We start from the raw sequence: 13,942 nt of genomic DNA, 5'->3' as shown, positions 1-13,942 counted from the left end.
GTTGTTACTCGATACCTTTCAATTATAGGCTTGGGCACTATTTTTTTTTACAGAGCTTTCTCCTACCTGCTGTTGGACATGCTCTCCCACACGGCATGCCAAGCTTTTTTTTTTTGAAAACCTTTATTGACATTTCAACCAAATACAAGTATGGGCCTACAACCCCCGGGGCTGGCCGCTAAGCAGTTAGATTAACAGAGAGCATTTTTTAATCATATGCAGCACCTCGGGGAGCAGAATCTCAATGCAAGCGTACTCTTGGTCACTGAACAGCACAGTTAAAAACAGGATATAAAAGGTTTTCATTTTATGATATAGGATGGAAGGATCAGGTGCCGAACAATTTCCCAGCAGCGAAAAATGGCAGGCAGAATAGCAATGTGTCAACAGTAAACAGTAGTCGATCAAATCAATGGCGCTGAAACAAGCGGTTCAGGATATGCAAAAAAAATATTATGGTCAGTTCACGCCCGCTAGTTACCCGCCCTAAAACCCAGAGAACACCACGAAAATTGAGGCACAGATAAAAAGCAGTGATTGATACCAAAGGAGACCCACCGCACTGACCCAGAAAAAGAAAAAGACAAAGGAAGATAAGAGAAGCAAAGAAACAAAAAGGCCATAGAAACAAAATAAAAACAAAAGTCCCCTCCCCCAACCCCCCACCCTGCACCCCTGCAGATGATTACGCCCCCCCCCCCCCAGCAGTGTGCCTGTCGCCCAAGAACCAGACCCGAAATATAGAAGAAGCAGAGAAAAAAGGAAAAAGAAAGGAAACCCCACCCACCGGGGAAATGGAGGAGGGCGATAGTATACGCGCTCCCGGTCTCTCCCCCCCGCCCTAACAGAGGGGGCCCCCTAAGCCAACACGAATAGAGTTGTCCACCATACAAAAATACCTCGGGGGGAACCACAAACCCCCCGCCCCGGAATCCATCTGTGAATGAAGCAGTCCCGTTACCGATAGGCCCACCGTAAACAATTCAACCCACAATCTCAGCCTTGGCCCGGTCTATCAGAGTTGCCGAGTCCCTCGGATAAGTAAAGCCCCATCCCCGGAGAGTCCAAAGTCACACAAAAACAGCCGGAGCTTGAGTCAGCAAATGGGAGAAGAATAGCAGGTCCCAAAGTACACGGCTTGCACCAACGATGCCCCTCCCCGTCTTCGAAGCCAAGCACCGTTACGTCCGCCATGTTGAAAGACCGACTGGGGAGGGGGTGCGACTCGTTCCGATACATATCACAGTATGGGCCAACATTGTCCAGGATGGGGGAAGCAGTGAAATGTTCCGATAACTGTAGGACCGATATTTCCGAGAACGTAGGAGAGTCACCAATCTCAGCACACACGATAAATTCCATTTCTTTAGGGGCAGGCACAGCTTCCAGCACCGGGTCTAAACGCGCCACTAGGGCGTCCAACAGGAGGCAAGTCGGCTGCCAGGTCTCAGAAATCAAGTCAGGGCTTGCTCCCGCTCCTATGATCCCATCTGCTGCTGACAGCAAGCGATTTGCCTGGGCCTTCACCGTCACGTGAAGCGCCGCAAGTTCCGCCATTACCATCCACAAGGAAGGGCCACATTGAGTCCGTTCCGCCAAGTTCCATACATCCGCAGGCATAACGATCCCCACGGAGAGGCGCCTTCTCCGGGGCAGGATAAGCCGGAGCGGAGACGAGCCGTGAGGGACGGGCCAGCAGCATGCAGTAATGCGCGGCAGGACTCCGACCCCGGGGCACCAGCGGTGCTAGTGCCGGGCCTCCGGGCCGAGGCCCCCCACGTCGCAGCACCGTGTGTCACTCGTCACCTCACCTCAGGTACAGCACCAGGCAGCAGATGGTTGCAAAGTAGTCCAGTGAAATTTTCAAAAGTTCCGAGGACCGGACCCAACCGCCCTCAGCAGTCCGTTGTTGTTCACTTTGGACCTGGCTAGACCAGCAGTCGAGACTCCGGCTTCCAGCCTGGGTTAGGCCTCAAAACGTTTTCGGTGTTACTTCGCCCCAGAACATCAGAAAAACTCCGAAATCACACCATCGGGGTGCCGACTAGTTCACCCACACGGATCCGGGGCAGGAGATCAGGATATTCGACAGGATATAGGAGCGCAGGACGGAGGCCAGAGGAGCCGGGAGACTATGCAGCCATCTTGGTTGGTGTCGTAGCTCCTCCTCCCCGGCATGCCAAGCTTGATATTCATGTGGGCATGCCTTTTTCCCCGATACCATGTTTGAACTTCAATAATGGCTGCTGCGCAACTTCTATAACGAAGCTCGCCAAAATCCTTTATTATTTTTTTTATTTACATTTTCTGCAGGTTGCAGTACCATATGTGGCCGAAAGAGGTCCCAATCTACATATGTTACTGCACCCTGCAACATGACTAGGTAAAAACACTGGCATTTATAATGCCAATAACTTCAACTTTGCAGATTGCAGTACCAAATGTGGCCAAAAAAGGTCAGATGAATACTGCCAACCATTTGGTGGTGCATAAGGCACCACAAGAAATTCCTCTCAAACAACTGTCCTGAATCTTCTCCAGCAGACAGCCCTGGCACAAATCTCACAGACCATGGTGATACTCACAGGCAGAAGACTGCTGAGAGACACTAACCGTCACAAAAAGACTGCAACAACACCAAAAGCAAACAGTAGCGTCTGGATAAACGCTACAGCCTTGCAAAAATTTAGAGAATGCACAGATAAATCCTCAGGGGTAACCGGGCCAGGGTGGACAACAACAAACGGCAAAGTGATGGATGGAATGCTTGAATTCATCGCAGCCAATGCTAATTGCTCAGGCCGCATTCTAGCCGCGTCCAGGGTTGTTCGTGTTTCTGTCTGGAGGAGACCTGTCCTGGAAGTTCAGACTGGACTCTTCATATTGGAGCAGGATGAAAACTGGTTTGCATGGATATGGTCTCTGTCTGGAGTGGCATTGTGAACAGAAAATGCTGTACTGGAATGAGGTCTAACTAATTAACAGTAACAGATTAATTTAAACAGTCCACCCATCAATTATTCTTTTTCTAAGAGAAAAAGTGGAAATGCAACCTGAGCATCCAGATGAAAAAGAGTTAATAGAAAGGAAACCAGAACACCGTCTTAAGCACTGCATGATCTGAACAAATCCGGAGATAGCAGGCTCTGCATAGTCTGTCACTTTGGCCAAGAGGTTGAGTGAGCTAGCCATCAGAAAAATTAGTTTAAAGGACAAAAGACTCAGAGGAACCGTGCCATAGGAAGCACCAGACAGTAGGACAGTCAAAATTAAGGCACATTCCAGGGAGGAGCATCAATCTAGATTAACAGACAAGCTAACAAGGATTTCCAAAGCAGGTTGGAGATAAAGGACTCCATAGCTTACAAAACTAGCCCTCTCTAAGCCCTAAGGGTGACCACTGGACCTTCACTGTGGCTAACAAACCTTCAAACAAAACCACTTTGCAAGAATTGAAGAACAAGCAGCTGATACCACTCCCAAGGAGCTATACATATCTCCTTTACAACAACTCTGGAAGGGCGCAAAGTGTTGATCAACATTCACAAGTATACAGCCACCTAGAGAGACTGGACAGCTAATGAGCCAGTGTGACAGACCCAGCCGGTCCAACTCTAGGGTCTGTATTATACATAGGGCGCCCTTTCCCTGTTTGCGCCAAGGGGCACCTTTCAAAAAGTGCACCAGGTGCAAACAAGGACAGTGCGCCGCATTACAAAAAATGCAGTGACCACAGGGCAGCACAATCAAGTGAAGGGCGCACAAAGCGAGCAAACAAGTCCTTTGCGCCCTGGGGCCCAGAGTATAACACATCCCCATGTTTTTAAATCTCAACTGAGAGGTGTATTTTCTGGAGAGCAACTGGAACAGGAGAGATGAGAACCAGAAGTGGGAGGGAAAGTTAAACAATACAATAGTAGGGCAAGAGGATGTTTTGGTCCTATGACCCTAAGCTAGACACCAACATGTTTCAGCCCTTTCTATTGGCCTAAAGATGGTCTTGGGCTTTTGTCAGGGTGGGATGCAATGAAGACACTTCCCCCCAACGACGTGAGAGCAAAGTAGGCATGCAATTTACATGTGTCGCTTTGCAGGATTTCTTGGAACAAGTCCAATACTTGCTGCTGTTTTCTAAGAGGAATTATCCCACATTAGCAGGGCATCAGGTCCCAATGGGGCATGAGGGGGAGGCCTTGTTGTCACATATTCGTCAAAGGTCCATCCCTGTTTGAGACCTACTGTGTGCTCTGCTCCCCTGCTTGTCCTGGGAGGACCGTCTTTAGGCCAATAGAAAGGGCGAAACATGTTGGTGTCTAGCTTAGGGTCATAGGACAATTACATCCTATAGCCTTACTATAGTATTTTTTAATTTCCCCTCGCACTCCACTAATGCAATGTAATTGTAATGTAATGGAAAGTAATTCAGTACTTGTAAAGCCAACTGTCACTCCGCGAGGAGTTTCCTGGTGCTATCCAGATTGGAGGTGAGAGTGAGCCATAAAGAAACTAAATGAGAGAAAGACATCATTTGCCTGGGGCAATGAATAACCAAGTCTTCAGGGTCTTCCTAAAAAGAATTTCTGATTTAAGAAGCCTTAGGTGAGGTGGCAGTGAGTTCCACGCTCTACTCCCAAGGAAGGCTACTGTTTTTCCTCCTTTCAATTTGTATCTGAAGGTGGGGGGTTTAAGCAGGTTCGCGGACTATGATCTAAGCTGCCTTTTGGTGGTGTATGGGACAAATCGTGCTGCAAGATATTTAGGGCCCACGTTCAGCCTGGCTCTATAGGTAATCAGGAGAATTTTGAAAAGGATTCTCTTGTGCACCGGAAGCCAGTGCAGACTTTTTAATGCTGCCGTGCTGAGGATCTCCGTGGGAGTTTAAGCATAAGCTGTGCCGCCGCGTGTTGCACCACCTGTAACTTTTTGAGAATGGCTTTATTAGCTCCTGCGAAAAGGCCATTGCAATAGTCTAAACGTGAGAGAATCAGGGCCACTGCCACTGATTTCATTGCAGCTAGTGGGAGAAAAAAAAAATATGATTTCATAAGACTGAAGCATGTCCCTGGAACAGTTGTGGCACGTGGGAGAAAAGAGAGTGTTGCATCAAATTTTACTCCCAAGTTCTTGGATACCTTCACCACATCTGGTGGAGGAGTGTTTCCCTCAGGCCACCATTCACAAGGCCGGAATAGGACATCTTTACCTATTGGGAGGATTTCTGTTTTGTCAGTATTGCATTTGAGGTGGTTATTACTCATCCACGGGAGGACTGCGGATAGGCAACTTTTAAAATTGTATTCAGCATCTGAGGTAGTATTGTCTACTGAAAGGATCATTTGGGTTTTGTCTGCATATGATGTAACTTCTATCTCAAATGATCCAATCAGAGAAATGAGCGGGGTCATATAGATGTTAAATAGCAACAGGCTCAATTAAGAGCCCTGAGGGACACCTGTTGTAATGTTGCGCTCTGCTGAAAGGAACGTACCCAATGTACAAGAAGAACTAACGTGAAGAAGGGTCCCAGGGGAAAGGTTTAAAGACCTGCTTGCATCCTATCCCCCAATCTAACTAGTAGAAACACACAGGGGATGCTAAGGGTCTGGATAAAACTCAAGAGATCTATACACTCCTAGGTAATGTATGGAGAGCTAAATAATGTGTTCAGAAGAAAAGCACAAAGAAAGAACAAAAATACCCATCAGCTCACCCATTCTCGTCGAGATTCCGCCAATGGGTGGGCTGATGGGTATTTTTGTTCTTTCTTTGTGCTTTTCTTCTGAACACATTCTTTAGCTCTCCATACATTACCTAGGAGTGTATAGATCTCTTGAGCTTTATCCAGACCCTTAGCATCCCCTGTGTGTTTCTACGTACCCAATGTAACCATTTGTCTGCGGTTAGTGAGAAATTATTTGATTCATTCCAACACCGTGCCCGAGATGCCGCTGCGTTCGAGACGCTTCAAAAGAATGTTGAGAAAGATGATATCGAACGCAGCCGACAGATCTAAAAGAATCAGAACCGCTTTCCTGCCTTTGTCGGCAATCATCTTTAGGATGCTAAGGATACTTTAGGAGTGGGTGAGGAATTTTCTTTAAACGTTATGCCCCATACACAAAATCTTCATAAGTGCTCCCTGAAATATGGTTGAGCCCACCCCGACCTTTAGGAGTTGGGGTGAGCCCGATGATGAAGTATTTCACTATTAGAGTGAGGGAGGGCTATAATAAGAAAAGGGTCTCTTTCCCTTCCTACCCACACCAGTGGGTCAGCAAAAGACTGGCGTAGAAACTCTTAGTACGGTGTCATCTAAAAAAAAAAGTACATTCCCCCCTCTTATCCTCTGGAAGGAACCACCCTGGTTCCAGAAGGGATACTTAGTTGCTTTTGGCCATAATTAATAGGGAGGAGATATCCCTTCCTACCTATTTGGTGAGGACCTCTCCGCCCTTTTAGGGCCTTTCCAGGGTCCCTAATCTTGTGAACGAGATGCTGGGTATACTGCAGGCCTCTGAGTAAGCTATTACAGTATTTGAGCTTACCCATTACTAGAGTGTTGATTTGTGAGAAGGAGGTTTGAAATGGGGATGCAGACACAAGGTTCTCTTGTTAATTTGCTAGAACATGACGGCTAAGGCAGTAGAAGAGGTAAAGGTCTGGTGTCTCAATGTTAAGTTTTTATCTAGATCTAAGAAGTTGTACGAACAACTATGACCCTGAATATAATAATCTATAAAAATCTTGGTGAGGAAGGAGTCTGGCTGGGGTTGAACCTCGGATGTAAACAGAGATGTGAGCCCTCAAGAAATGGGTCTAGTAAACCAGCCAGAGAGGTACTAAGCCATTTCCAGTCAGGTAGGGCCAGAGGCCCCCAAATGTTTGGCTCAGGGGCACTTCATCCAGCAGCCAGATGACTGAGGCAGGTAACTGAGCTGTGTCCAATGCCACACCATTCGAAGGCTAGCAGGGACCAGGAATAAGGCACAGATATAAAGCAGACTTTAGTGCAGGGGGAATGTGCTCAACAGGCACAGTCACCACTCAGTTCATCTGTTCTTGCACGTTTAGCTCTTTGGAACCCCTCGTCAAGCTTTTGGTTAAGAGTAGTGCGGGATTTTTGATGCATTGGGGCTGGATGTATGACGTTACAACGCATACTTTTACAACGCCTACCTTTACAACGCATTTTTTACACCGCAACATCCATTACAACGCATACCATTACAACGCATGCCATTACAACGAATTCTTTGAAACTACCTTTACAACGCATTCCACTACAACGCATACTACATTTACAATGCATACCATTACAACGCATAACATTTCATTGCATGTTAGGTAAGTATTGGATAGTGTAGGGGTAAAAATTACTATTCTAACTCCAGGGGGTGCAACAGTAAGGTAAGTGTTGGATAGTGTAGGGGTTAAAATTACTATTCTAACTCCAGGGGTGCAACAGTAGGGTAAGTGTTGGATAGTGTAGGGGTAAACATTACTATTCTAACTCCAGGGGGTGCAACAGTAGGGTAAGTGTTGGATAGTGTAGGGGTAAAAATGACTATTCTAACTCCAGGGGGTGCAACAGTAGGGTAAGTGTTGGATAGTATAAGGGTACTATGTGTTTTAATGCTATGCGTTGTAATGGTATGCGTTGTAATGACTGCGTTGTAATGGCATGCGTTGTAGTGGTGTGTGTTGTAGTGTCATGCGTTGTAATGGTTGCGTTGTAAATGCATGCGTTGTAATGGATGTCTTGTTGTAAAAGTTTCGTTGTAATGGTAGTGCGTTGTAAAAGTTGCGTTGTAAAGTTTGCTTCCCATTGGGGCTGTGTCTCTGAATCTCTGAGCTGACTGGGGACTTGCACACAAGCAATCATATCAGGATGAGAGGCCTGCTGAATGAAGTTCAGCATATGGCTTAAACCCAGCCTAAAAGAAATGGGCAGCACTCAGCTGCATGTTCAGGAAGGTCCCAGAGCGTGGACCACTTGGGTCTTGCCAAGGTGAAAGTCTTCAATGTACTAGAATGGCTTTCTAGTTTGCATGCCCAGTCCTTAGTTGTCTGGAAGTAGCCCTCTACCAGCCACAACCAGTGCATCAACACTGCTTGAAATTCCAAACCCTCACATTCAGCATGGTTTTCCTGCTTTTGGAATGGTGTGGACGCTGGTGGGACTAGAAAAAATTGTCCTTCCCCCAGCATTTGAAAGAGGCATATTTGGATCAGTGCCACCAGAAAAAGAATAACCACAGGATGCCTGTTCCGGTGCGAAACCTGTGTCTTCGATACCTTCAGTACACAGGGAAGTGGCTCACTCTGTCATTTCTGTGGGAACTTTCCACATCTATTTTGCACTCAGCATTAAAAAACAGTTGTGAGTAGCTATCAGTAACCCTAACAACAGTCGTACTAGAGTCTGTCGTGATTGTTTTTGCACTTGAATGTATTATGATAATCGTTATCAGTATTAGGGGACAATTATACTACCAAACAACACAATTATCAATCAGAAAAAAAAGAGGCGCTATTACCAGTAGTGGCATGAGGGCGCGGGGCAGTTGACTTCATCCTTAAGTGCAGGCACTGCATACCAAAATCAGTCAATCGGAATTAAGGATCTGATTACGATCTTGGCGGGTGGGTTACTCTGTCAGAAACGTGAAAGATATCCTGCCCGCTGTATTATAATTCCATTATATCCTATGGAACTTGCAATATGGCGGACTGGATATCCGTCAATATGAGGCGGACTATCCCATCTGCCAAGGTCGTACTCAGTCAGGCCTCAAGTCCTTGAAACTATTTTGAAGTTGAGACCAGTTTAGGCTTTCCCTAAACCCAGGAGTCCCCAAGAAGGATCCCTGGGGAAATCAATCTCCTACTCTAAGCAGAGGCTGAGGCCATCCAGTACTTTCACATCCCGTACGTAATTTCCAATGTGCCAGTCATGAAAACGCAGTCTGCAACATTAACTAGAGGCATGGCGGCGTAGAGACAAAGGGCCTGGTTCAAAAAGACAACTTACACTTTTGAGTAAGTTTATTACTTTTTGGATATTCACAAAATCAGGGTGTAAATTTCCTCCAAAAGTGTTGCTTACACTTGGATTTTGTGAATAACCCACAAAGCAGCAAACTTACTAAAAAGTCTACTTGACTCAAAAGTGTAAGTTACCTTTGTGAATCAGGCCCATAATTGGCAGCCCCTTTGGCTTGCCCTGATGCTCGACTTACTCGGTCACATGTTGCACTCTTGTTTGGGGCTTGGGCTGCATTTTATAAATATTCCAAAATAGAAGTACAATAAAGATGTTCACACCCCAATACACAAAGCAATCACATTTATTTACCTCATCGCCAGCCTTAATCTCCTGTACAGCTCGGACTTCAGCCAGCGTCCCTTTGTAAGTCACAATCACATTTGGACAACAACTGTGGTTCATCAGTGCAACACTAGAATTAAAAGTTTTTAAAAAAGAGTCGTATATTCCATATTAAGTAATTCGCCTGCAACATTTTAAAACATCTTTAAAAAAACAATATCAAACAGGAATTGAAATCTGCAACCCGATTTATTCAGGTGTATTTTACAAATTAAATGAGCAACAATCGAAGCACACAGCAAGGTTTTCATGCAGAACTACAGAAAGGATGGGAGATCATAAAATAATCAATGCTAGCCAAAGCACTAAGTGGTATTCACTTCTAGATTAAGGATTCGGATTAACATAAAGACAACTATATTTAGAGAGGCCTTTCAAAGGAACAATGGTTAACATTTCTTCTGACACTGTAGTTTAACTCAAAAGTTCTTTAACTGGTACTTTGGGCTGAAATTCTCCATTTTGTCCAAAAGAAAGCGCTTTGACAAACACAGATGATAGAAACCAAGGTGGATCAGCATAGGAAGAATGACCACCGTAGCCGTCTACATTCACCTTTTCTGCAGTGAAAACAGTGGACATATATAATTTATCTCACACCTGAGGTATCCTCTACCATTGTTAGATGCAGTACATTGAGGTCGAGACCGCCCTAGGAGTCCGCAGAGGTAAGCCATGGTACAGTAGTATTCTCAGTAGAGTATGTCGGTGGGCTTTGGAAATACCTGAATGGACCTCTTAGCTTTGGTGACATTTCTTAGTAGAAATAGTAGTTGCCCCCATAATTGCAACAACATTTTTTTGTACAATTAAAAAAAAAAAATCTGAGCTGACGCGGTCAACCATCTGCAGGAAACAAAGTGTAGAAATATTCAACGGAGGAGGGCAGCAGTGGACATGATGAGTGACATTGACATTCTCTGTACCAATAAAGTGGTGGAATGATTTGGATTAACAGCAATTGATGGAACAAACAATTAGTGATCCTACCACTTTATGCATGGAAACAACCAACGGAGATATGCACATTTCACGTCTCCAGAGAGAAAGATGCTCAACGGGGCATCTGACATGTTTTTCCTATAAGCTTCGAAATAGTACATGAAGTACTATAGAAAAGGCAGACCTTATAGAAAATGGTCCATTAAGACCCCAGGGGAAAACCAGCAGGAAGTAGGAGAAGTCTGCTTTCCGTCAACAAAAATAAATGGTGCACTCATAAGTAAGATTTCTGTAAGCCTATTAAGACTTGTTACATATCCAAAACTAGTTTGCAACTTAATGTGGAGAAGAATTGCTGTTTATAACCCTAGAAAACTCAGTGTTTTACACAAATATATATATAAGGCAGTCTTGCTCCAACAGACCACTCTGCTTCCCAGAGACCCATGGACTCTCCCTTTCATGGTACTTGACATCATTGTTGTGTTGTTTCATGGGTTGCAGGGGTTACCGGTGGCCCAGGTAGGGAACTTGGGAAAGCACTTTCTTTGGAGTGATGTGCTTCGGAACCTGTAAGAGGGCTTTCCTACTTGGGCGGAAGTGGGCTCTGTTTGCCATGAACAGAAGAGGCTTTATGCTGGACCACACGTTGGTCTGTCTCGCCTGCGAACCACAGATCTGCCTGGTCTTCAAGTGTCTGTCCTGCACGTTTCCAGCAGGGCATGGCAGTATCCTCGGTCTCCCTTAATCCTTGGTGGGCTCAGGGTCCCTGGCTGTTTTTCCATGCAAGGTGCTACTAGGGTTGGTGATAGCAAGTTCAATTAAAGCGCTTAGCTGGGAGCCTGTTCCCATGCTGGTGCAGACTTGTCAGCTGTTCTGGTTCAGTTTCCTATAAGCTGCACAGAGCCCCACCCTTTGGCGTAAAACTGGGGTCAGCTAGTCTGCATGCATCTTGCCGGGTGTAGCTGGCTTAGCAGGCAGGGGCTGGATTTCTGATGTTGCCTTGTACTTTGGCCAGCAGCTGGTGGAAGGCCCTCTGAGTTGCACATGTGCTGCCTCCCCTTATACTGACAAGCATGGGTTCGAATCTCAACCTGGCATGATCTGCAGCCTCAGCCCCCTCATTTTTAAGAGGTTCTGGTGTTTATTTTGACCTTTAGAAAGAGAAGGCAGCTGTCCTGCACCCTAATGCATGTGCCCCCCCTAAACATTCTGTTTTGGTACGTTCTCGCTTTGTAAAGATTGAGATGAGAAGATCGACAAGCACTCTGAGGCGTGGTATTTCTCATCTGAGTCCTGACTACCACCCTGCCTGGCATTTCCTTGTTCAAGCACAGTAACAAGAAAGTAGCTTCATAGATGTCGGTTAATGGTGATGCCTTTTTCTAGCTCCCAGAGTGGAAGGAACTAGGAATGGGTGTATTTGTGTAAAATGTTCCCTTTCTCAAGATTAAGGTAGGTAAATCTGGTGCGACGAACAAGGTAAACATTACTTTGTAGGGTCTATGATGGGGAAGACTAGGACTTGGAGTAACAAAGATTACCAGTACATAATCTGGGCATACACTAGCCATGTTACCTTCAAATACCTCACAGGTAGTGGCGGCTCATCCGCCTCACTGCTGTGAGTAGAGAAAAAAGGAAAAATAAAATAATAATACATGTTATTATCATTTTATTTTTCTTGCTGAGCCAAGTCCAAGGCGGGGCGGGCGGGCCATCCGCGTGGACAGCAGCAGTGGTGGCACTGCAGCAAATGCGTGTGTAGTTTTGGCTGACCGTCTTAGGACGGCCAAACGGACATGCACGTTTTGATCTCTCCACCCAAGCTGTGTTGCACCGCTGGGTGAAGACAGGCACGGGCTCGCAGGTCCAGACTGAGCGTCAAACCAAGCTGCTCAGACCAATCCTGGTGATGCTGTCCTTCATGCTGGGTATCACCAGCATGAGAGCAGCGTCTGGATTGGTGTAAGGAGTCGAGAGGAGCAGAAGTGGACCGAGAACGGGGCCAGCAGGTAAGTGTTTTTCTATTTTTTAATGAATCTTCCCCGTGCTGGCCCCTTACTTTTTGTTCACAGCAGCCGCTCCTGCTCAGAGGGAAGGGCTATCCTTAGTAAAGTAAGAACTCACGTTTCCCAGGTCACGTGTGAGCAGATTACCCAGTCAAGGTGTTTTATTTGCGTCCTGATGTACAGTCATTCTGATCTTATAAATTGAAGAGGCATCAATCTAGTCTGGATGAGTTACTCGGGCATGGACATGGGAAATGTAAAGACAAAATGTAAAGACAAAATGCACAGAGACAAGTTAACAAGAGGTATGAATCCCTCTCCGACATAATGCATTAGCTAATTCTAATATACATTGCAGCTTGTGCAAAGAATAAAATGACATTCATTCTCCTAAAAGTTTGATATATTTTCAACAATGCTTTTGGTAAAAAAAAATATGCTTCATTCTGCTGCCACTCCATTTTGAAAGTTGCAGTGCGGCTTGTCACAAAGCAGTGCTTTGAGCTGGGTTGCAGGGCTTAAAAACTAAGTGCATTCTTGGTACCATTAAAAATAAAAAGTAGAACAAATGTTGGAGGCAACAGAAATGCTGTCACTTTTCAGCAACATCTGCTACAGAAAACACTTTGCAAATATACTATTCACAATAGGTGCAATTTGGGGTATCTTTACTAATTATAAAAGTGCTTTGAAGATCAATCATGCCTGCAGCACTACATAAACGCATACATTCCTCTTGTTATTATTATTACTATTATTACTAATAATAAAAACGTCCCTTTAATGTAATATCTTATACTTAAGACTTAAAACGCAAAGTTTAAAAGTGACATAATATAGCATGAACTGCTTCTGTAACATGAACCTGTACAGAGTGTTTTTTTTCCCCTTTTTTAAATGCTGCGACTGGGGTGCAGCATTTACACGCAGAGGGCATATTTAGAAACATTCCGGAATTAAAAGGGGCTTTTAATTCCATCCAGGATCCACATCTGTTGTGAGCACTTTAGCGTTTTTAACTAAATTGATATTCTGTAAACAACAACAAAAATGAAAGAGTCGGCCATACTCAGGAAATATCGCGGATCCCAAGTGTGAGAGCTCCTCGTCTTCAATTGTGAAGCCATTGCAGTTAACCTGGGGGGGAGAAAGGAGATTAACTGAGATCATAGAAGCCATAATCCTGCTGTAATTTTAATATTGCATATTACTTTATTTTCTCCGCCCAGATTTCATCAACTGCTGGGATATTTATTCTTAGGATAAATGCACTCATACAAGAACACACAGTACTTATAATTACAAATTAGAATTTAAGACCTGGGCAAAACTTGTACCCTTGTTAGACCCCGACTTTACTTATCCTGCACACTCCAAAAACAAACATGCAGGCGGCAGGAGCCGTCCCCGTGTTTAATGGTTATTAAAATGCAACCAAATCCCTGCGAAGTGGTTCAGGCCGGGGGAGCTGCCAGCTGCAGCCTCGCCAGCAGGGTTTAACCCGCAGATGTCTCCTGGAGCGGAATGCTGTTTATAGCAAGAGCGCCGTGGAGGCAAGAAGCTGGCATCTTGGCGCCCGCGCAGCTGAGGGCCCCACCTG

The 13,942-nt window shown here is 45.3% G+C and overlaps 1 protein-coding gene across 1 annotated transcript in view; it reads right to left on the bottom strand.

Moving 5' to 3' along the window:
* The window catches only part of SMYD2 (SET and MYND domain containing 2), a 263,828-nt gene that overhangs the window by 44,556 nt on the left and 205,330 nt on the right, over nucleotides 1-13,942 (bottom strand). Inside the window, exons 6-7 of the mRNA XM_086927896.1 lie at nucleotides 13,412-13,479; nucleotides 9,356-9,458 (exon numbers count right to left, since the gene is read on the bottom strand). Of these exons, the coding sequence (XP_086784022.1) occupies nucleotides 9,356-9,458; nucleotides 13,412-13,479 (171 nt within the window). The remainder of the gene's footprint in view (nucleotides 1-9,355; nucleotides 9,459-13,411; nucleotides 13,480-13,942) is intronic.

Source organism: Lissotriton vulgaris, chromosome 6 (genome assembly GCF_964263255.1).
Source record: "Lissotriton vulgaris chromosome 6, aLisVul1.2, whole genome shotgun sequence".
In the NCBI taxonomy this organism is placed as follows: Eukaryota; Metazoa; Chordata; class Amphibia; order Caudata; family Salamandridae; genus Lissotriton; species Lissotriton vulgaris.
This window is presented reverse-complemented; position numbering and strand designations above follow the sequence as displayed.